This window comes from Staurois parvus, unplaced genomic scaffold, assembly GCF_062004578.1.
Source record: "Staurois parvus isolate SC_StPar_1 unplaced genomic scaffold, SC_StPar_1.0 ptg000657l, whole genome shotgun sequence".
Classification (NCBI taxonomy): domain Eukaryota; kingdom Metazoa; phylum Chordata; class Amphibia; order Anura; family Ranidae; genus Staurois; species Staurois parvus.
Window position 1 is genome coordinate 1,707,907 of NW_028318453.1, and position 25,081 is coordinate 1,732,987.

A 25,081-nucleotide genomic window follows, 5' to 3' on the forward strand; every position below is an offset into this window, starting at 1 on the left:
GCGTTTACATGTATTCAAATGGACCTAGTACACCAGGGCAGTCAGTTCCAGGTTTTGCTTACAGGAAAAAATGGTAGAACGTGCTGCATAATGCTCATGATGGGATCCACAGTGAATACAACCAGAAGAGACAGGTCATCTCAACAAATACTGCTCTCTCGGCTTCTGCTCTCTCTATTCCCCTCAAAATGTCTGAAATAGGTAATTTTTTACTATTTTTCAGTGCATTCTGGGCATTTGGGAAGGTTTCCTGAGGTTATCTTTTAAAAATGCTTCTAAACACAAACGCACATAAATGCGGTATGCAAACGAGGCTAAACTGACGTTTTTTTTTTAACCTACGTTTTCCAGCAGTCAGTTTCCATCAGTCAGAAAAGTTTTTCAAACGCCCCGTGTACATGAGCCCTTAATGTTGCATTTTAATAAGTCTTAAATTCTAGCTAGTCATGAACAAAGAATTTGGTCTTTGCAGAGTCTGAGTTTCACTAATATTTACTAAATGGTAATGTGTTTCTTAAAAATTAAATGTGATTTGTTGGATGGTAATTGTGGCAGTGGCCAAGCAACTTATACCACAAGGAAAATAATATAGATAGCACCACGGAACAAATAACACAGTGTACAAATAGCTGCAGAATCTAGCCTATAAAAATAGGGTGTGTAAATAATAAAAAAGCAGGTTGCGCTAAACGAATATACAATAAATAAACAAATCAAAATAAAATTCAATCAAAACATATAGTGCAAAAAAATTGTTCAATCAAAAATTCAATAAATCAATAAATTATAAGTCCAACCAAAAAAGTCCAAAAATAGATAATGCATGATAAAATAAATGTTCAACCAAATATCACCAAAAGTGCATCCACCACCGATTAGATTGAATAAACTCACCAGAGCGTGATGCTGATCATGTTATAAATCAGCATATAACGCACGATTGAACTATTTTTTTGCACTATATTTTTTGATTGAATTTTATTTTGATTTGTTTATTTATTGTATATTTGTTTAGCGCAACCTGCTTTTTTATTATTAACTTATACCACAAGGCATGTCAATGCATGGTCATTAACTCACACCCTTGTCCAAGTTCATTCTTGTTTCAGCATGTCATGGATTTCCAGTCACTCATCCCATTTATGGCCATACATAAAGCTACATCAGCCACAAGGCTACCTAAGCAGGAGCCTAGGGCCCAGAGAATGTCTAAGAGCCCCAGCTACAAGATTCATGTTCCAAGGCTATCTTCATGCTCCTGCAGTAAAACCAGGAGGATAGTATAATTGGTCAAAGCTGAGCACCAGCCAATGACTTGAAAAGGGAAAATGCATTTGTAGATAGGTCTGACAAGGTAATTGCACTACAGACAATGCAATGGGGTGGTTTCTCTGTGCCTACTGCAATCCACAACAATATCAATTGACAGTATGGGGCTAGATCTCTTTTAAAAACTTAAATAGCTTTGTTATTGCACTGAAGTGGCAGCAAACACGGCCTGGAAGGTGACCGATTTGCCTCAAAAGCTACTTTAGGTATAATAGCTGTTGTAGTCACAGCAAGCAGTTGATCATTATTTTGACAAGTGTGCTAGGCCTGCAGACAAACATTAACCAGACAGCTGTCCAACCACAGAGTACCTGTGCGCATTTTAGCAGGGTTAGTATTTATACCACCTGTTCTCACATGTAGGAAATAGGTCTTAGAAAGGTTGCAGTAACACGACAAACAGCCTTGTTTTTATCTTTCTGGAGAGCTGATTGTTTTCTTAAAGTATATCTGAACTCAAGAACAAAAAAGTAATGTATGTAAGCCTACCAGTGCTTACATGTAGTGGTTGCATTAGTTTAGTTTTTCTTGCTTTTACCTTTATATTTTTACCAGTGTAAACGCCCTCTAATGTAAGATTATTTGTTTTGTGTATAGTTAGAGGCTTACTAGAAGCCTGGGTGTGAGTCAGCAATGTTAATTTAGGTTAGGGCTAGAGGGCTCTACTGGTCAGTCCTCTGGTACCTCCCCTTGCTCTAGAGACTTCTAGAATTTTCTAGAAGCCAGTGGGTGGAGGTAGGGATGAACTGATCTGCATAATTATGGGAGTCTGACCAATCCCAGGCAGGAGGCCTGGCAGTGTGGGAGACCAGCCCATAAATATGAGAGATTTTGGCCAGCAGGGAAGTTGGGTGGAAGATGCAGTGAGGAAGTGCTGATGGTGTGGAGGGGGCCCCAGAGAAGGTGGGTCTACCTACAGGCTGGGAGCTGGAAAGAGGGACCTCCACTGTTCTACGGTCTGCCAGGGAAGGACAGCCTGTCATCAGGGGATGAAGCCAGCCCAGAGTAAGGCCTGAAAGCAGCTTCATCTTTAAAGCTACAGGAACAGAACAGTGTGAGTACCTCTACACCCGCTGGGCCTAAAAGGCCTACCAGAATTATATGACTATCTAACACAGGTTAGTCATGCTGCTTTTAGTATTCTGGATAACCACCATCAGGCTTCTCCTTCCTGGGCCAGTGGTACTCCAGCCTGATGGTGGTTATCTGTGATATAAAGTGCTATATGACTAACCTGTGATAGGTAGTCAAATATATCTGGTGAGTGTTCTGTGTGGATGGTGGAGGATTACATGAATACTTTGGCACTGATTGTTGGCAACGAAGCACTTTTTTTAACCTGTGCACTTTAAGAAGTTTGAAAATATTGTGCATTAAAATTGGAAGCACATGGACACTTTATATGCATAGAGAAACTTTACTGAAGCACAAAGGACACTTTATTGAATTATATTCAATTATTTTTTGAGCATATGATTACTGTAGAGAATGTTTTTTGCACATGTTTACACTAAACCAATAGCGCTGTATATAAAAAACAGAGTATATATAAAGGTTGATACGATTAGTATAGCACTTGGCAGAGCAGCTGTGGTGAATTAGGGGTCATATCCAAAGCGCTGGTTCACATAATTTAAAATTTTCTAAAAGTGGATCTCTCTCTTGTTTTCCTAAATTTCACATCAGTGAAATCACCTTACACTTTAAAAAAAAAAAATGTTTTTCTGCTTTGCTTACCTTTTTTTCTCTTCCACTGCCTGGTTTCCCAGGCAGTGGTGACAAAGCCTCAGCTGCACATATGTCCCCTGGAAAGGCAACGTCACCGTGGCCTTTCAGGGAAACCTTGCATCTAAAGTTGAGAGATCTTGCTGTATTGTCATACTGCACATGCGCCATATGAGGTTACATTCATGGGAAAAAATATGCTTCTGCCTGAGATCTCATGAGAGTCCCCCCCCCCCCAAGAGATACCTGCAGTGTCGTACTGTGCATGCATCAAGAGCTTGATCCCACGCATGCGTGCATTCACAGCCTTTTTGAAAATGGCAGCACAGGAATGGGTACCCAGGCAGCACAAGGACAGGACAATAATAGGCAAGCACAAATAAAGAAAAAAAAAAAAGCACAAGGATATAAAGGAAGTATGATTGTTTATTTCCCCTCTATTGATTTGATTATTGACAGGTTTGCACAGTAGGAACAAGTTTGTGGGGGCTGGGGGGCTTTAAGAACACAGAATAATAAGAATATGTAAAGAAGTTTGCTAAAATCTTTGCATTCTGTATAAATGTACTTGTAGAAGATCTATGTTCCTCAACAGCCACATTTTAAGTAGGATCTGTTGAGAAGGCAATAATGCACTTCTCTGTAGTGCTCTTGTAATATCCCTTCTCTGCCTGATCTCCAACTAATTACATATGTCAAGATTCTTCAGTCTTTTCTGTAAGAGATTAGTACATGACCTTTCTGGGCTTTGATCTCATTTGTCACGTAGCAAAAGCTGAATTCAAATATATTACCTGTACAGTATGCTGAAGCTTGGGGCTCTTGTAGTGAAAGACACTGAAGCTGAGGGGCTCTTTTGGAATCACTTCCACCAGCATAAGGTTGCAACACTACAGAAGCAAACACATATTCATTAGTGGTACTAAAGTCTTTCAGATGGGTTACAAAAAGACATTCAATATAATAATCAAATGAGTTAAAACTGACAAAACTAATAAGGTTGTATGAACATGGGTTTATTATAAAATAGTCCAATTTACACTAGATCTTTCTGCCAGGAGCTGGCAGAAAAATCCAGCGTAAAAATGCTTGCTCTGATGTGTACTGATGCGCAGATTTACATTAAGTTGATGCGTGTGAGGTGTATGTGCATAATTCCATTTTAGTGACCAGAATATTCATTAGTTATAGCCAATAGACTGAAATTGTGTGCACATGTGTAAATTATACCAGTAAGCTTCACGCGGAATGCAGGTTTTGGGCATTCTTTTTTGCCCATAAACGCTACAAAATAAGCATCTAAACTCTACACTGTGCATGGAAATGTTGGTTAATGTAGAGTTGTATTCAAGGCATAGAAAAAAAATGTCTCTTATGCCCCGTAAACACTATAAGAAAATCGGACGAACGTATTCGTCCAAAGAGCAATCGTGCAATTTTCTGACGGTGTGTAGATCATTTTCGACAGCCGATTCCGATCTTACGAACGAAAATTAATGATAGTGCAAACATCAAAATTTTTGTCGTTTGGGAACAGAACGAACGATTTTCGTTTAATGTGTAAGTTTTCGTACGAGAAGAATTGGATACGAAAGACTGCGCATAATCGAAAGCTGCTTATGACCCGGAAGAAAATAAACACCACGGAATATTCGTAGCATTACAGCCATTAATGTCATTAAACAGTTTTCTTCACCCAACCCTCAAAACACAAACATTACATATGTCACTGCATCACAATGAATGTGTGTGTTTGCATGTTGTTGTAAAAATAAAATCACAAATAAAAATTATATGTTTTAAACAATAACTTTATGATTACTCCAAGGGCTTGTGGTGAAAAGGCAGTGGTGAATTTCAAATCTTGCAGGCTTCGCCCCGTGGCAAGATACCGTAGTGTGGCAATCAAACGTTGCTCCGCACTGATTGCTTCTCTGAGAATGGTATTCATCTTTGCAATGTGTGGCTTTACTGCAGTCAGGATTTGATTAAAGGTTGGCTCTGAGGAAGAGGTTGTGTCCTCGAAACGCGTTAGCCAGTTGGTCATCCAGGGTTCCATCGTATGGACTCAGATATTGTTTGGATCATACATCTTGTTCAGTTTGACATGCCTGTGTTATTATGTCCATTGTGAGTATGATACCCATTTTTGTTTCTTTAATAAATTATTTTAAACAATAATGCACTAGGTCGGTGCGCTCTTTTTCTGTTTCTCCATTTGTATCCAGTGTATTCGGACCACCCCGGTCCGTTGAGGGCAGCAAGCAGTGCATATTCCAGAAAATTCCAGAACATTCCTATTGGGTCTACTGAGTCCTTTCCTAGCGCAGGAGTAAAGTGTTTGTTGTGTAGGATTTGATTAAAGCAGTCGTCATTCATTCGCAAATCATTTCTAAAATCATCTGGATTGTTCTCATGCAATTCTCTCAACAGAGACGTGGGAATACTGGCCACGCCTCAGTAGCCATTTCTTGCACCACAGCCTCCTTTTTGTCTTTTTCCTCTGTATGGCCAGATTTCCAAAACCCATAATGGCAATTGCAGTATCTTCAGAACATTCGGATATGGTATCCATGACTATTCCGAAAATTCGTCACGAAAGATCAGTCGCTGAGGGAAAACAAATATGGCACCGAAAGGCGTGGCTACAGGGTCACACGTACATTACATCATTTCCAAAGCTACGCTAGGACATTCGTACGCAATGCCTTTATATCGTACAATATTCTCATGCATAAAAGCACATCGCTTTCAACTAGCAGCGTACAATTGATGATAACCGTACGATCGTTTGTCCGATTTTCTTATAGTGTGTACGGGGCATAAGAGTAGCGCTTTTCTGCCCATGTGCATTGGGCCTACAACAGGAAAACAAGCCTATGTTTTATCTTTCTGGAGCCATAACTGTATATTTTTACTTACTATTGTATGTAGTTATCTACTGTATATCTTTCAGACTTGACCAATTCCTTCCAGACACTATTTTAGCATCTATTTAAGAAGTTTTGACCAATCCCCCAGCCACCAAATCAATAGAAGAACTCCTTATATTATTGTGTTGGGGTCCATGCTTTGCGCAGCTGTCATCCTGCTGTTATTTACATTGTTCAGAGGGTGGAATTCTGCCTGAATAGCAATACTCACGCTTATGCAACTTCCATTTACTTAGCCATGCCAAGCTGCTTTCTAAAGCATCATTCACCACTATTTACATTATACTGTTGAATGAAGATCTTGTAAAATCAATCCTGGAAAAATCTGTTTGCCTTGCATTTATACTGCATACATTTATACTCTACTTAAAATGACCCTGTCATTACAGTTACTAAGGCAAGATTTATGTAGAAATTGTCCTCTGAAGTCCACTGGGAAATGGTCAACCTCCTTGGTCCCAACAGCTCGCACTGATTCTTTCTACCGACCTCATAGCACACATGAGGCAATACGGACATGAAGGTCTGCAGGAGGAACCAATGAGAGCCATAGGGGACCAATGAGATCGACAGTCCCTAAAATGTTACAGACTTTAAATAAAGATATTTCAGGTATGTAGGGGCATTTGGTGGCATGGACAGTGGGAAAGGTACAGTCATCTTTTATTATTTATTTATTTCAGGTACTTATATAGCCCTGTCAATTTACGCAGCGCTTTACATATATATTGTACATTCACATCAGTCCCTAACCCTCAAGGGGCGTACAATCTAAGGTCCCTAACTCACATTCATATACAAGGACCAATTTAGATAAGATCCAATTAACCTACCAGCATGTCTTTGGAGTGTGGGAGGAAACCGGAGTACCCAGAGGAAACCCACGCAGGCACAGGGAGAACATGCAAACTCCAGGCAGGAGGTGCCATGGCTGGGAATCAAACCAACGACCCTAGTACTGCCAGGCGAAAGTGCCAACCACTGAGCCACTGTGCTGCCCATTTATAGATAAATCTTGCCTTTTGTTGATTAACACAGTCTGTCTCGGGTTTGCGCAATCTCTTTTGTGGACAGTTAAAACAAAGTTATTGGAAAAAGGAATCAAATAGTAAGGTTTATACAGAAGTCCACTCATTACATTAGCCAGCACACCAAAGGTAGCATACATAAATTTATATTAGCAAATTTTCATAAGATAAATAGTGGAATATCACAGATACAGTATGTGTGACCAGATTAACCATGAACCAGGACTTGAGAAAGGGACCAGCCCTTTCTTATGTTGTCATCCTTCATCTCAGACTACACCAGGTTTCCTTACTGTGCTATTGTACTTACAGTAGTATCTGTTGCCATGTTGTTGGCTATGACCATCTAACATCCCAGTGATTGCATTACAGTACATTTATTTATTTATTTATTTCAGGTACTTTTATAGTGCTGTCAATTTACGCAGCGCTTTACCTATATATTTTACATTCACATCAGTCCCTAACCCTCAAGGGGCGTACAATCTAAGGTCCCTAACTTACATTCATACATACACATACTAGGGCCAATTTAGACAGGAGCCAATTCACCTACATGCATGTCTTTGGAGTGTGGGAGGAAACCGGAATACCCAGAGGAAACCCACGCAGGCACAGGGAGAACATGCAAACTCCAGGCAGGTGGTGCCGTGGTTGGGATTCGAACCAACGACCCTAGTACTGCCAGGTGGAAGTGCTAACCATTTAGCCACTGTGAAGTACATGACTGTGATTGCCAGTAGCTGCATTATGTAGAGAATAGAGATATATTCCTAGTGATCGTTAACCTGATCACACAGATCTGTGATGTTTTACTATATATCTTTGAAATATACCTTGTGAACTTTTGCTAACTTAAATCAATTTATGCTACTTTGGTATGCTAGCTTATTTATACATTCTAGTCAGTTGTAGATAGTAATGACTGCCACTGACCAAAGTGTAGGTCTGGAGTTTTTAAAGAAGCATCAGAGTTTTCACAGATTTGCTCTGGTTCTTGTGGTTATAAAGGCAGAAGGTTTTTTTTTTCTTCTTCTGCATGCAGCTTCACCCCCAGCTTCCCTTTACATCTACTTGAGCCCAATCTTGGACCAATGATGTGCACAAGAGCAGCGGCTCTCTTGCTCCTCATAGGCTCAGGGACAGCAGTGGGAGCCATTGGCTTCAGGTGTTGTCAATCAGAGCTAGTGAGGAGGGGGTAGGGGGTAGGGCCAAACCATGCTCTGTGTGTCAATGGACACACAGAGTTGGCTCGGGAGCAAGCCCGCACGAGTGCCCTCACAGCATGCAACTTGATATGGGGGCACTCAGCAGGAAGGAGGAGCCAGGAGTGTCAACAGAGGACCTGAAAAGAGAAGGATTGGGGTACTCTGTGCAAAACCATTACACAGAACAGGTAAGTATGACGTTTGTTATTTTAGAAAAATTATTAATTTTATTTTAAAATAAGTTACTTTAATTTGATATTTGAGTAATTTTCAAATCTTTCTTCCTCTGTTCCTATGTAGGGGTAGTTTTTTTCGCCCCGGAAATGCAATGTTTTTTATGCTCAAATTTTGAACTAATAAAAACTTTTTGGACTTGTACACCCTATGGTCCAACACCCATTTGTGTACATTTACATTCATATTCAATCTCTAATACCCACTGAAGGGGACTGTTTGCATTGTGAGCTGCCTCATCAAGCCAGTAAACGTATTTGAAAATTTCCTACATTTGATTAATTGACTAAACATAAGAATTCCAGCACCTCCCAAACTTTTCTTCTTGGATATCACTAAGTAGTAAAGCGAGGATAAATATTAATGCCTTAAAGTACACACCAGTATCAAAGAAGGCTCTTAGCATTCCATATTGACAAGCTCACACTAAAGGTGCACAGTAACCTACTTTGACTTTGGTAAAATGACCTACAGTTGGTCTAGAGCAAGCATTTCCAAACGATCTAAACAAAGGGCCAGTTTACTGTCCTTCAGACTTTGGGAGGGCCATACTGTGGCCATTGGGAGTAGAAAAGGTCCCAACGTCAGTGGGGAGAAAACAATGCCCCAATATTGGTGTCAGTGGGATGAATTGTTTTCCATCGTTGGCACCAGTGGGTGGAACTGTGTCCCATAGTTGGTGTCAGTGAGAGGAATTGTGCCCCATCATTGGTGTCATTGGGCTTCATTGTTGGTGTCATTGGGAGAAATTGTGCCCCATTTTTGGTGTAATTTGGAGGAATTGTGTCTTTTCATTGGTGTCAGTAGGGGGAATTATGCCCCATTGTTGGTATCAGTGAATGAAATCGTGCCCCAAGGGCTGGGTAAAAATAAGCAAAGGGATGCATCTGGCCCCCGGGCCACAGTTTGGAGACCACTGGTCTAGAGAGCCAAATATATTATGTACCATAAAATAAAAGAGGGGTCCATAGATTTTAACAAATCTGTCATTCTTCCATGCTGTTTAGTTTGAGTTGTTCTCTTACACATGCTCCAGTCATACCCTCTTTATAAGCAATCTTTTTTAAGTGTGACACTAGAGACTTCATGTGACTACTGAATCACTAGAAGTCTGAGAGACAAAATGTGAAGCAGCCACAAAGGAGACCTTGTTCTAATGAATGAAAGAGTACAGCCAGCGCTCCGAAGCTGTGACTTACAAGGATATGAGCTTTGTATGTATAAGTGTCGTCTCTCTTCTTTGTGATGAGGAGAAGTCTGTCAAACAGAAACAAAGTACGCTCGTTCTTGGCTCGTTGAAAGCGAAATGTTCCCTCCAAGACTAACTCCCCATAACTTGTCAAGTCTGGCCCTTTCCAATTCGTCAGCAGGCTCTGAATCTCCTGTAAGTGAAACACAATAGAAATGTCACTCGAGGTAGTTAACTAGAACAGATGGTGTACAGATATACATTATAGGCTAAAGAAAAATCCCCAGTGCCAAGTAATAAAACGGAATATGCAACACAGTTTCCAGGCAGGTAAAATATATTGAAATAATCTTTTAACATATACCTTTTTAACCTAAAGATGTTTTAGTTTTGAAGTAAATATAATTATAGCATCATAAATTAAACACAAATTTATATAGATTTATAAAAGAGTAGAGGAAAAATGACTATCAGCACAATAAAAACCATTGAGAAGCAGATGCTGGCATTTAATGCCTGTTAACAAATGACCGTCTTTGAAGTAGCAAAGTAATAATAAACTAGAAAAGCTACAATTTCTGGGGAAATTGTGTGAAGTGCTCTTGCCTCCAGCAGTAGTCTACAACTCACACTCTAGCTTTTGTCACTCTACTGCCTGCTCACACAGCTGGGTTCCTATGGCAACTCACTCTACAGGAAGGGCAGAGAAGAGCGGTTAAAAACAAACTGCTCCAACTTGCTCACTTCACTGGCGGTTGGCATCTTCAAACGGTTGTAGTTTAAAAAGTATAAATCCTACACTGAAGCGCTTTATATTGTGAGAATCACAAGACCCAGACCTACATTGTGATGCATAGAATGTCTCCAAAATATTAAAAATGAAGGCACAGTCAAAGTTTAAAAATTGCCCTTCAAATTTGAGGTGGCTAGAGTGGAGTTTCAATGAATGTCAATGGGCGGCGTGAGTTGCAAACAAATGGTCATATTGTGAAAACTATCAGGATTATGGCTTAGCTGTGCACATTTTTAGTGGCAGCAGGGACAGCTGAACGTTTTAATATAAGATTTGTGTAGGTGGGCTTGAAAATGAGGGAGTGACGGCAGTTTAGAAATCATGTCCTGATTTTTCAGCTCACACTCTAGCTTTTGTCAGCTCCCACTCTAGTTTTGAACATTCCGCCATTCATTCCTATGGGACCAATTTCACCACAAAAACGGCGATATTTCGTGAACCATTCGGCGAAACGTTCCACAAAGTAATAGCACACCAATCGGGAACAATCCGCACGTTTCGGTATATTACTATGTAGTGTAAAAACTGTGGGAGGAGTTAGGGTGGTAAATTTGGCTATAATAATAAGAATATATATGTGAGATAACAGTAAGTGGTCTTGCCATGCAAGAACACTTAAAAATAGCAAATAATAGTTACACTTAAAAAAAAATCTGATTCACAGATTTACATATTTGAAAATGTTGCTGGAGGATAAGGCTCATATTTGTTTCCGTGAGCATTCACCATTTGACCATAGAAACTGTCTCTTCCTGCTCCCATAAGAGTTGAAGTCATTTTTAATAACAACATGCAGACTAGGAAAAAAAATAAACTATCATGAGCTCCACTGTACACAACCCGTATTCGTACATTGGAGAAACATCCATTCATAACAATCCACTAGGTATTGTTTGCCTACTTCTGGATTAATAACAATGTAATTTACTCCTTTTTAATTTGTTTGAAATGATACTACTGTAAAATTATTTGTCAAGTTGTAAAGACCTTTACATAATTTTACAGTGAAAAATCTTATATGTAAGCAGGGCAAAACTATTATATTCCAGTTTATACGAAAAAAAAGAAAAACCCTTCGATATCACACTATTAGCAGAAAGCAAGTGTGAAAACCTTTAAGGGAAAATAAGCAGTGCTGATTAAAATATGCTGATATATTCAGCTCTAATAAAAATCAACATCATGCAGAGTATTTGTAACACATGAACTGTGCAGCTGCCTAAACACGGAGGGAAACATGTGTGTCTGACCTCTATTATTTCATGTAGAAGCTAGAAAATGCTAATTGCAGGGTCGGCTCAGGCCAAGCCTGAATAATTACAGACACTGATAAGTGTAGCAAAATGATTACAAAGCCTTTTATTATAACTTTCTATCTTACAATATTTGGGCTCATTAAAAGTAAAGGCACACCAAGTATTCACCAAACTCAACTCTTTTCTTATTTCCCCAATCGTCACCTTTTGTGGTACTCCTAGTTGGGAGATTTTTTTTTTAAGTTGCAATCCGGATTTCTCCATTTTGTTTCCACCATGTGAATATACTTCCCTTCTTCCTTTTTCCTGCTCTAGTATTGCACCATCGTATCACAAAGTTACAATGCATGCTTTAGGTGCTATAACAATTTCTATTCAGCTAAGAACTCACTGACTTTTATTGCTGAAAGTAATGGTCATTATGGCAAATAATTATCACAGATTAGTGTATTAAGCCTGTTGGCTTTTATCAATAAAATTATGGTGTTTTCAATTACAAAATCCTAAACTAGAATAAAATAATTATTGAATTATAAATGGTCCAGCATGTATGCTTTCTATATTCTGCCCCTAAAATTCAACACTTGTCCATTCCCCCTAAGCAAGTCATAGCTACACAGACCAGACCCAGAACATAAAGTGCTGCTTCCCTAATCCAAAGAAACCTGTTACATTAAGTTTTAATTATAATATTGATTGTATTAAATTTGATGCAGTGGAATGGTGGGGCACAGACACAACAGCAGCTGAGAAATGAATGGAAGCTGTTCATGATTAGGGGTGCTGGTACAAAAAAAAAAAAAAAAAGGACTGACAGATGACCATGGAACATTGGGAAAGGCTGAGAAGATTTGTAGGCAGGTGCCTACAGGGAATTGTATGTGTTGTATAGTCAGCAGCTATGCCCAGGTTGGGGGAAGGGGTTAACATCTAGAATCTCAGTTCCAAGGCTTTTCTGTTGATGGCTCTCCACCCTATGATTGAGATATATATATATATATATATATGGAACTGTCGGTCCAGAAGAGAGAGAGTGCCCGAGAGAGCCAGCCCAGGAGCTCTGCAAAGAAGTAGAGGAGAACACAGCGGGAGCAAGCATGTAGTACCGCAACAAACTGGGAAACCCAAGTTTTCGAGATCGCCAGTCATGGACTCACACTTCTAAAGGTATGCCTGGCCAGCCACCTCCGGGAATTAGTCTAGGGCCTAGACTAAGTTGTACTTGTTATTTATTATGCCATGAACCAGTTCAGTAAAGCTTGTTGAACTGTTCCAAAGCGTGGTCTGAAGTTACTCTAAAGAGGTACATGATGGTTTCTGGCACATAAAAGAACAAGGCCAGTAAAGCACATATGGAGTAGGACACAAGGTCACCACCAAGAGTTAACTCAGTGGAAAGTATGGAGATCTGGCTTCTTCCCCAGCAGTTGGTTCCCCAAAAGTATCGGGATCGAACCCTTGTTACAGAGAATCACAGCCTAGCTGCATGGTGCGTGAGAGCTGAGAGTGCTCAGCAGGATCCCATTCTGTCACTGGGAGTGAGGTGACAGAGGTATGCTGGACAGGTGGAAAGAGCATAGGCTTAGCAGTGTCCATCCTAAATGCAACAGGCAACAAGAAAGGTGTGTAGTGACATGGGACAGAATGCTTCACAGAGGAACTCTGTAGGTCACACAGCTATATACACTGAACGGCTCATCTCTAAGTTTGGGTTCAGCCATAATGTCGACTTTCACATGAACAAGGCCCTGCCTGGAACCAGGCATTGATGAGAGTGTGCCCCTATGTGCAGGGCAAGGTGGTCCCACCCACAAGACATAATAATAGCTGACCAAGGAGATAAGAGAAAAGAGGCAAAAGCATAAGTACCAGAAGGCACTGGAGATGCTCATAAACAGTGGGAAGAGTGCGAAGACACAGCTAATCAAACACTGGGAAGACTGAGGAGGACAGAAGTAAGAAAATAGACAAGGACCAAGGGAATATATAAGAACAGTGGGGCTAACATGACTGGGCAGACTTTAGCATATGTAGAACAACATACATCATCAGCAGTATGGGCAGTGACAGGAGACCTCCAGAGACCCAGAGGGAAGAATTTCTGAAGAATTCTCAAGCTCTTCCCCAAAAATGTATTGTGGACAGAAGGAGAGAACATAGGTTGGGTGCCAGAGAACATAGGTTGGGTGGCAGCAAGGACTGGAGGGATTAGGGGTGCCAGATAAGGTAGCATGGGGGAGGTGCCAGAGGACATAGAGTGGAAAAGGGATATTGCAAAATAAATAGTGTGGAGAGGTGCCAGAGGATGTTGTGTTGCAAAATGGGTGAGTGATACTTGAAAACAGCCAATGTAATGTGGAGAATATTGGGAGACATACCAGAAAGTGTAGTCAGTGGAACAATGGAACTAGCTGAGAATACAGTGTGAATGGTTAGGCAGGGGAGCTGCCAGAGAATACAGTGTAAACAACAGGGCAAACAGAAGAGGTAGCAGAAAGATATTATGCTTGAGGGAAATGGGAACAAGCAAACTGTGGAGGGTGGTTCTGAGAATGTAGCCTTGATACTGGACTGTGAATTTGGAGGATGGCAAGGAGATAACAGAGATTGCAGAGTAGACCTTGTAAAATGAGCAATGCCAGAAACTAGTGCAGACAAGAGAAGAGATACAGAACAGTGGTGGGATTGCTGACACTTATGATAAAAGGCTTTCTCTACCAGGGTTTGGGCCCTATTGACTACAAAATGTATATGAGTGTGGGGCCCATCAGTGATGCAGTGAAAATCTTAGAAGGAGTCAGATCTAAGGAAAGTTCAAATCTCCCTTCATACCACAAAGAGGAAGGATTGTCATTCACATATCCTGTGACCAGCTGGATAGGTACTATATATGGCCACCATATGCTAGGAGATGGTCAGTGCTGATCTGGGCTCTGCTCTATACACTGACAGGAAACATTGGTAGAATCCGCAATTATTTTACTACAGAGTATGAACAACACCATTGTCCATTATTATATTTAATCAGATAATATGTTTCTATCTATCATTCTGTGTGTGTTTTCCCATTTATTTATTGTAAGGTGGCCATAAAGCTTTATACCAAGAATTTAGCCATTTTGATAAATGTGCCGGGGGACTATGAGTTAAGTCCAATGAGGCCTATACCACCTACTGGACCTACCTCTATTGTTAACATCTGACAGGTTGATGAATCGCCCAGAGGAGACAGTTGGGGCTCTGAGAGGAGAGCAGCACACACAGCAGCTCTGCCTTCCCCTCCCTTCTGCTACCCATTCACAAAAGCCTATGTATTTTGTGAATGAGTTTATATAATACAAAGGCCTCTATGATTGGGCAGGAGCAGGGCAGGCATAGCAGCTGCATCCGTTCTGCTGTGGAAGGAGCTGAGACCAGAGGGTGTAGCGTTGGAGCTCACAAAATTATAGAAATCTCTTTCTTCCAGGAGCTCCATAAACCTGCTAGATGTAAACAGCAGAGATAAATCTAGGGGGTGTCATGCACCTCACGGAACTTAATTCATAGTATGCCTGCACTTTTTACAAAGCAGCTGAATTCTTGGAGTTCAGCTTTAAGTCTACAGTGTAGGGATTCCACTATTACAACATTGTGACAACAAACCTGTAGCCGGATGTCATGCTCATGTTTCCTTTTCATGTCATTGATATGCCAAGCAACTCGCTGCATCGTGTCTATGGCATCAAGTACAACATCATATCCTTCTGTACCTTTGTCCAGGTGGTTAGATATTTCCTATTTCATGAAAGAAAATATAAACGGCTTAATCAAATGATGTTTCACAAAAGTAAGCATACCATTAATCCAATTAGCCTCCAAACAAGGGCAATCTTCTCTGCTGTTAGTGGCGGACCCTGATGTAAGGGGGACTTTGCTTTGTTTTTCTAATGTTCTCTTTTGTTCTGAATCATATCATGCGGATTCAAAAAAGGATCCAAGTAAAAGTTATTCAATAATTTATTACTCATTGATTTATCAAACGGATATGCTTTTTTTCTGAATTATACAACATTGCTCTCTTACTGAAAAGTTTGGAGACCCCTGCACTAGAAAAATGTTTTATTTGTACCACTTACTAAGTGTAGTTAGTCTTTTAATACATTGACAGCCAAAAGCTAATAATCCTCAACTACAAAATCCTATTACAAGACACACTAGAAGTTCAAAACAATTGTAGACTGTCCTTCAGTGACCTCTTAGCTTAAATAGAAATTCCCTGTGCAAGCTTTCAGCTGGATAAATTAAAGAACCCACAGGCAGGAAATGAGTGTCAACCAATCCGGCTCAAACATATCCATGTCTATGGGTACCAGCAAACTTTCACTGATAAACTTGACCTACCCAACTCAGTTTAAACATTTTTTAACTGTGGTGGATTTTCTTCAGCTGATCACAGATAATGTATTGACATTAAAGGACAACTGTACATTTCACTTTGCTGCGGAGATGCGCACACATTTTGAAGAAACCATCCCCATCATTCTCTTCTTGCACATGGGCACCACGGCCCTATTCATTCCTATTAGAAGCCATACTCATGGTGGCCTCCATTGGTTTGTACAGCTTTCTCCATAAGGCTGTGGTGTACATATTCAGGATGGTTTCTGCAGAAAACCTGTAAAGGCCATGGGTGGAGCAAGACAGCGAAGATTACTGGAACCAAGGCCAAGGAAGTGTTAGGCTCACTGCATGTTACAATTTGATTGTACAATCTCTGTTATTTATACCAACAAATTAGTGAAAGGGTCTGCCTGGTTGTACAGATATAAATTTTGACAGTTTTGGTATATCTAAAGTTGATTGTATGGTAGATTTTAATGTGCGTGGTAAACCTAAGGCAAGTCATAGATTATACAATTTTCTCTGCTGCAACCACTGACTGTGGTGATAGGGGAATCCCTCCAGCAGAGCTATTGTGTTCTCTCAGCAGAAATCCATCCCTGCCAAGAGAACACAATGATTACTCTTACTGGCTATAGCTGTGGGCAGTAATCACATGCAAAAATCCAACAAGCTGGTCGTATCCAAGTTGTTTGATAATCCTGCCCATAGATCAGCCTGCCCATAGATGGATCGAATCTCAGCTGATCCCTGCTGAGCCAGCCGACATTCGATACATCTATGTCAGGCTTTAGTCTTGGTGGACTGCAATCAAGAAGGTGGGAGTCTTGAAAGGACATCAGATCCAAAAGGTACAGTTGTCCTTTAGAGTGTATCTTAACCCAAAACTATAAACTTATACATTGCAGCTTACGAGTCTCTAAATGTGGTGATTGCATTAAGTTTCTTTTTTATGCTTTTTTCTCCCTTTATATTCTCATTTTGCTCATGCCAGTAACAAACTTCCTGTTCAATGTGACAACGCTCAATCACTGTAGTATATCTATTGAGGAGCAACCTTGTTACTTTGGGCTACTCTTCTGATTTGGACTGATTTGATCTTCATTACATAGAAAGGAAACGTTTTAGAAGTTCACAGAAGATAGCTGAATAGGCACATACCATTGTCTGAAGTTTTAATTCAGTACATGGGAAGTTACAGGTACCACAGATTTCTAACAATATCAGCAAGGACTGTACTGTATTTATAGAAACTGTTCTTCGATTGAAAAAAATAAAAGTAATGCAGCCACCAAAGCTAAGGCCTGGCAGGCTGCCCTATTTTATTTTGTTTTTATTATTGGGTTTAGAGCCTGTACCAACATTTCTTTCTGCATTTCCTCCTATTTCTATAGTCATAAACATGCACAAAGGACATGATAAACCATCCATGCTTTTTTAAAAGCTCTTTCAGCAAAAAAAATTCTCTGTTCTGCTAGACCTTGGCTACTTTTATAATTGTCCTCTATGTTTATTGTAGCATTATAGTCAGCCAAGATAATATGCTTAATGGAGAAGTACAGCCAAAGCTTTTTTGGCTATATTTCTCCTGTAGATCACAGGAGTGCAGTTCATTCTGTACTCCTGTGACCAGTTTTCATCTGACAGTGGACTGAACTCCTCTGTTGGCTGACATCACTCAGCCGGTCCAGGCTGGGGAAAGATCCCAAATTCAAAGTTGGGACACACACCCGAGTCTGGATCGACACCTGGCTCAGCCTGTCAGTGAAGCACCGAGAGCCTGAGCCAGCCACCCACTCCCCCTCCACAGCCCAGCGCTTTAGTGAGCGCACCGGGGTGGGGGGATAAGCAGCAGAGAGCGGTGACAGTCGAAGAAAAAAAAAAGAGCCATATTTCTCTTTAAAGGATACACATAAACACGTGAATTAAAACAGTTCACATGAATAAAACCCAAAAAATGTCTTTCAGACAAAGAACAAGCAAGACAACTATTGGTATTCCAAAGTATACAAGCTGCCTAATATAAAATATTATAAAAGCCTAAATGTAGCCAAAATATAATACAAAAAGCAGATCAAGGGACATAACTTACAATCAGTAGGATGGTCCGCCCTCTCCACTCATATATCGTGTGTCAGTCATAGAAGCTCTAGTATGGCTTCAATAAATGGAGAAGCTGGGTGGACACTCTTGATGAGACTCTGTGACAGCTTCCGCAGTTCTATTAACCCCTGCCACACCAGAGGATTACAGCATATACACAGACAAACACATACATAATTCCCCTGGTGAAGAGGTAAGGGCACATATCTTTATGGTGACGGTATTATGTGTAAGAGTGGAAACCCGCTTAACAGGTCTACAAAGTTATAACTGCCAGCCCCTTTGAACTGCTAATCAGAGAAGTGACCTCTGCTTCTTTACACAAGATCAAAAATTAATGCTCAACATTCTAGCTTATAAAAGTGGAATGTATTCGTATTCAGATTATATAAAACTACATGCATCTTAGATCATTGAACGCATTTTTAGCCTAGCTCTAGAACTGTTAATTTGGCTTTGAAACTTTTTGGCTTTGTCCTTCTTTTGTACAGTGCATAAATGACAAGAGTCCAAAACCAAAAATAGTTAGTTGGTTTATGGGACTGTAGGCAATGACAATTTCTTGCTTATTAGCAGTAATATTAAGTAAACAGTGACTTGCCTTAGGTCATTAAAACCATAAACGAATGTTCTCAAGACTGTGACTTTTACTGCCGGTCACACCTAGTAGTTGGTCTTCAGCCAACCTGCTCTATTTCTTCCGTTTCTTTATGTACCTTTTGGCACACACATTTGTGCTGTCAATTCAGCCAGTATCTGTCCACTGAGAACACTTACATGCAGCAGTAAATGGTACTTAAGGATCCTCTGAACAGGTTTCAAAAGGTAGGACCCTAGTGGAAGGGAATGCTGGAGGACTTCCTGTCTCTCTCTGAAGAACTTTGCAAGGATCTTGTTTCTCATGCATTCTGTTAATACAGCCACAGACCTGCAAATATAGAACAAACTATTGATACACAGCTCCGTTTAGTGCTAATAAAGACTAAAAAATAGGTGTTCTGTCATACTGTTGTTTTGGGTAGAGGGCGATTTACAAAAATCTTTATATAACATAATAATTTTGCACCATTGACTTCTATAAATGGCCGTATGTAGCACCTGTGGGCTTCCTGGTGGAGAAATACGCAACAGTTTATACAATATGGCCAAATGTGGCTGTGTGCATGAGCCATAAACATAAGAACAGGTTTTGCAAAAACTTCAGACAAGTTTTGCATTCCCGTACAAATCTACAGGAATGCAAAAGGAGATGTTCAGATCCAGGTACAGGGGTTGGACAAAAATATGAAAACACTACATTATTTGCAGGTGTGAAAGTGATGAGGACATGTTTTGCATTGAAAGCAGAAGTGCTGTAATATTCTTTTGTTTCCACTGTGTGATAAGACACCTAGCTAATAGGTGGGAAGCCTCACTGTCATCATTCACTGTGTGTGTCCCTAGTAACACGAAGTCATGTCAGAGCTTACCAAGTTTAAAAGATGGCAAATTGTTGGTGTCTGCTTAGCTGGTGAGTCTGTCATTGGAGTTGCCAATTTATTTACAGTGTTGCGAGGTACAGTATCAATAGTTATGATGTAGTATACACTTTTGATCAAAACGTCGTCTGATAAGTATAAGCGCAGTTGGCATGGTCAACTAACCGAAAGAGACTAAAGGAAATTGCACAGGATTGTGACCCAGAATAAGAAAACAACTGCTGCAAAAATGACTGCAGAGCTCAATCTTAGTCTTCCAAAGCCTGTGTCCACAAAAACTGTGCGGATAGAATTTCATAAGCAAAACATTCACGTGCGAGCTGCAATTGCCAAACCACTAGTAGAAGAGGAGAGAGTGGTGCACAACCTATAAACCGTGGACTATCGATCGATGGAAGACACTAATATGGTCTGCTGAATCATGCTTCACACTGTTCCCAACCACTGGATGTGTTTTAAGTGTGGCAAACACTGTCCCAAGCTTATGAGTAGGACTGTCTTGTGCCAACGGTACATCATGGTTTGGGCAGCCATATCTTGGTATTCTGCAGGCTCCATCATCACCTTGAAAGGTAGAGTCACTGCCAGCGACTAGGTACAAATTTTGGCCAACCATGTGCACCCCGGGGTGCAGACATCATTTTCTAAAGATAGCACCATTTACCAAGACGATAATGCTCTGATTCACACAGCTGGTGTTGTCAAATTGTGGTTTGACAAGCATGTAGACAAAGTCTTGCACCTCCCCTTAGAGCCTCAGTTGCCAGACCTCAATATCATAGAGCCACTCTGGTCAATTTTGTAGAACCATGTACGGGCTCATTTTCCACCTCTGGCATCTCTGCCAAAATGATTTTGCAGGAAGAGTGGTATCAGATTCCATTATCCACCATCCAAAACGTATATTTGTCGATTCCCTGGAGAATGCAGGCTGTTTTGGATGCCAAAGGCAGTCGAACACCAAATTAGATAATTTTATTTTACCTAGTTTTGCCATAACTTTGTCCAACCCCTGTGTCTTCTCTATACATACAGTTCATGTGCAAATGTATGCCCTTGTACATTCTCCCCTACATGTACACACAAAAGAGACTGACTGTTTATTAAAAAATTGGATTTGGTAGGTTGATCTATTCCTTGATTTTGGAAGGCCAACCAGCACAATTCCACCAATTGTTTTACCATAAAAGAGAGATCTTGAATATTTACATCTGTACATGGCAACCATGTCCTGCATATAGACTACTTCAGAAAATGTGTTTTTCATTCTTGAAATTCTTCATCAGCTAATGCTATCCATTAAACTACTGAACGCCAGGTTGATATATAAAACATTTAATTCAGTAAATGAAAACATTTTCTGCAGAAAATAGCATCTGTCCTAAGATCAGCCTAATATTGCCCTCAAGGTCTGCATTCTGAAGCAATCAAATCTATATTGGTTTACAATATGCTGCCAGACAAGTTTGCATATATACGAGAAGAGAGCAGAGTAATGACCTCAACAGTGTACTGCTTCCTCAATGCTGTTTAGTCACAAGCTTGGTTGTACCACATATACCAGTTTAACATTTTGCCAAGTTATCATTATTCAGAGATCGTACCTTGGGTAATTTGTGCAATACTGTGTGTAAATATGAAATTCTTCACTCTGGAGAAAAACAAAGTTGTCATTATTATACAACAATCAACATTTTAAAAGAAAATTCCTAGCAAAAATAAAGCAACAGTTATGTTGTCATTTCACATTCTCGATCTTATTCATCCAGTGACAGTAAAGGCATTATTGTCAGTTTAATCAATTAGACTTGTACATTCGGTGTTTGTGTTGTAAAAGTACTAATTCCAGTGTATTCAGCAAGATGCAAGTTCACTTCTATGAAAGAAAGGTGGTTCTTGTACCTTAAAATCTTTATATCCCTTGCTTCCCTGTCTTCAAAACCCACCACGACAACCTTTGTGGCATTCAAATACCATTTGCTCTAGGCTACCAAGAGAAGAATTGCTTCTCTGAATAGCTAGGAACTCTCCAGCGCTTGCCCAAGGACATGCCTCTAGGAGTTAGCATTTCTTCCCAAGATATGTAGAATGTCAGAGAACAGAGCTGACATTCCAGAGGAGCAGAGTGCCAGGAGAAGACATGGGCTATGCTTTCTCCATTTCTAACATCTTCCTCTGTCTACTGAGAGAACATTTGTGGTCAGAGGTAGACGGTTAATACCTTCAGCTAGAAGTCTGCTGTGTAGGTTAGGGGGAGGTAGATGGAGTTCCTCGGTCTCTGTATTGGGCTATTATCATCTTGCTTTTCTATGGTGCCATCAGGAAGCTTGGAGCAGAGATAGAGGGAGGTGTGGAGGGAAGCATCTGATAAAATGCTGTATTGTCCATGCATCAACTCAACAACCCACTTGCTATCAGGACATTTCCACAAGTGCCTGCCTGTTGTTGGTGCATGGCCACAAGTGTCCTTTTTTTCCTGCGTATTGTTAGTTTTGTTTTATTGTATTCAGATTTGCAAAATGGTCCTTTTGTTGCCGGTGTATAATGGCCCAATTTTGCCCACAACACAATTACCTTTCCAAAATCTCAAGCTTACATGGTTACAGAAGTTCCTAAGTATGCCTATTTGTTCTGCTGCAACACTGCTTGAGCTGTAGTACATAGTCTAACCAAGAACTTGTCCGCAAACTCATAGTCCTAAGATTCTTTCTGATGGTTTTTCATCTGCATCCCCTTTATTACCATCCCAAAATACTGCTTTAAGTGTCTTACAAGTATATTACCCATGACCGCTACAAAATGGTGCGGGAGCCAACAGGAGGAGGCACCGTCTGTTTTCTAGGTAATACCCCATTGCTTTCACAAGTGCAAATAATGTAAGTTAAATGACAGGGAGTGGTTTGTACTCCCTCATTCCTATACCCACACTCTTTACCACTTACAATAAGGATGTTTACTACCATGCCTCATGGTACAAGAAGCACAATTTTAAATCATCAGAAGTTTTGTCATTCTAGGAACCTTAAGATTATTACATGTCACTAGATAGTGACAATTTTTTTGTATCACTAGTTAGTATTGATCTAATGGGCCAAAAATATTGTAGTCCAAAAAACTAGTGTAAAGAATTCATTTAGCATATTAACCCCTTCATGCCTAAGGGTAAAACAAATCTTAAAGCCTAAGTCAAATTTTACAACTTTGACATGTGTTCGTAAAACCGTACATATCATCACAACTACTTTGTACATCCAGGTGAATTAATATTCATATTAATATTTTTTTTTTCAGGACAATTGGTCTTTCATTTGGTGGTAAATGGTCATGGATAGCTCCTGATTTTGTTTTTTTATTATCAAAGGAAAACTGGCCCAAAATAGTAAAAAAAACCAAAATTTTTTTGTTAAATTTAGCTGTGTGTTTCTTGTTACTACCATAACCTACCACCAAAGAACCCTCCAGATAAATTTTCCAGCTCTTGACTATTGCAGTGATACCATATATGTGTATGCAATTTGTACCTGTACTACAGCCCAGAAACAATAGTGCGCATTTTTATTTTTTGTTTTTTATTACCTAAAAACACACTGACATGAATTAAAAAATAAAAAAAAAATCCTGACCTTTGACCCTAACACTAACCCTGGTACTGAACTAAATCAAATCTTGATCTAGGTATTTTTTCTTTTCTTTTTTTAATATTTATTTTTACAAACTGTTTCTTTTCTCTCTGCAAGGAGAGAGAGAGATACAATGTATCTCCTCCATTCAGAGAGAATAAAAAAAAAAGAAAAAAGTGGGGCAGGCTTCACAGTGACTGATCACTGTGATAGCCAATCCAAGGCTATCACAAAGTCTGGAGTCCCGGGTCCTGATCGTTAGAATGGGACTCGGGGCTCTCAGTGACACCCTGGTCTTTGTGCATGGAGCGCGCTCGCTGTGTAGCATGCTCCCAGCACAAAGTCAGGTACGCAAATATGGAGCCCGACAGAAAAAATTCCAGTTCTGTGAGGCCGCAAATTTGTGTGAGATCGGCGTCCAGGGGTTAAGGCAATCAGTGGCTGAGTAACTATATTTAATTTGTCTCACAATGTTAATGCAGTATACTGTGATGTCCAGTCAATTGTCTTGGCTGCTGACTTCAATCAATTATTTGACTGAGGTCAACAACCAAGACAACTCAACAGTTGTCAGAAAAAATGGATTGGTAACCTCAATCAATTATTGCTGTCCTTGAAACATTCATAATTGCCTGTGGAGGTGAAACAGTATAAATAAAGCAAAAGTGGAATTTTCTCCAAACAATAAGGAACAAGATTTGTGATAAATAAAAAAAAAAAAAAAAAAAGATTAAAAGGGGAAGTACAGCCAAAGCTCTTTTGGCTGTACTTCTCCTGTATATCACAGGAGTGCAGTTTGGTCTGCACTCCTGTGACCCGTTTTTAGCTGACAGCGCTGTCGGCTGACATCACTCAGCCAGTCCAGGCTGGAGAAAGATCCCGACTTTAAAGTCAGGATCCACCCCAAAGTCTGGAGTTGCACCTGGCTCAGCCACTCAGCGGTCCGCTGAGCGCCTGAGCCAGCCGTTCCCTCCCCCTCCACAGCCCAGTGCTCCAGTGAACGTTGGGGGGGAGAGGTAGAGCAGACAGCGGTGACTGACAGTCACCACTCTCTGCTCAGAGCAGCTGTGAGAACTCAGTGATAGGCGGTCATGTGATTACTGAGCTCTCACACTAAGCTGGTTTGGTGTAATGACAAAGACCAGTAAGATAGTGTCTAGTCAAGGCATGCATGTTTATTACTGTATAATAAAGACAATTATTTCTGATGCCATTAAATGAAGAGGAAAGGTGACACAAGATGGATGGTAAAGGGCAGTCGAAAAATGTGTGATGGTATAGGAGCTTTTTCTGTTACAAATAAAGGAGGTTAAAAATGTTGCTTTTAAGGCTCCATGTACACGGGACGTTTGAAAAACACTCTAAACGATGGAAATTAACTGCTGGAAAGCGTAGGTTAAAAAAATGTCTGCATACCGAATTTATACGAATTGATGAGCATTTGCATTTAGAAGCGTTTTTTAAGATAACCTCCAGAGACCTTCCAAAATGCCCAGAATGCACTGAAAAACAGTACAAAATTAACGATTTCAGACATTTTGAGAGAAATAGAGAGAGCAGAAGCAGAGAGAACAGTATGTGTTGAGATGACCTGTCTTTTCTGGTTGTATTCACTATGGATCCCATCATGAGCATAATGCGGCACGTTCTACCATTTTTTCCTTCACAAAAAACTTGGAACTGCACTGGTGTACTAGGTCCATTTGAATACATGGAAAACGCTTTGCATGCATTTCTGATGGTGAAAAGGCTCTGGACAGCATTTGAATATGGAACAGTTAAAAAACACTTCTAAACGCAAACGC

The 25,081-nt window shown here is 40.2% G+C and overlaps 1 protein-coding gene across 2 annotated transcripts in view; it reads right to left on the minus strand.

The window, feature by feature from the left end:
• Positions 1–25,081, minus strand: part of PLEKHG1 (pleckstrin homology and RhoGEF domain containing G1) — a 335,693-nt gene that overhangs the window by 22,923 nt on the left and 287,689 nt on the right. For both annotated transcript variants that reach the window (XM_089694257.1, XM_089694256.1), the window contains 5 exons: positions 21,261–21,307; positions 18,956–19,106; positions 15,338–15,469; positions 9,657–9,839; positions 3,849–3,944 (listed from right to left, as the gene is read on the minus strand). In XM_089694257.1, coding sequence (XP_089550383.1) covers positions 3,849–3,944; positions 9,657–9,839; positions 15,338–15,469; positions 18,956–19,106; positions 21,261–21,307 — 609 coding nt within the window. The remainder of the gene's footprint in view (positions 1–3,848; positions 3,945–9,656; positions 9,840–15,337; positions 15,470–18,955; positions 19,107–21,260; positions 21,308–25,081) is intronic.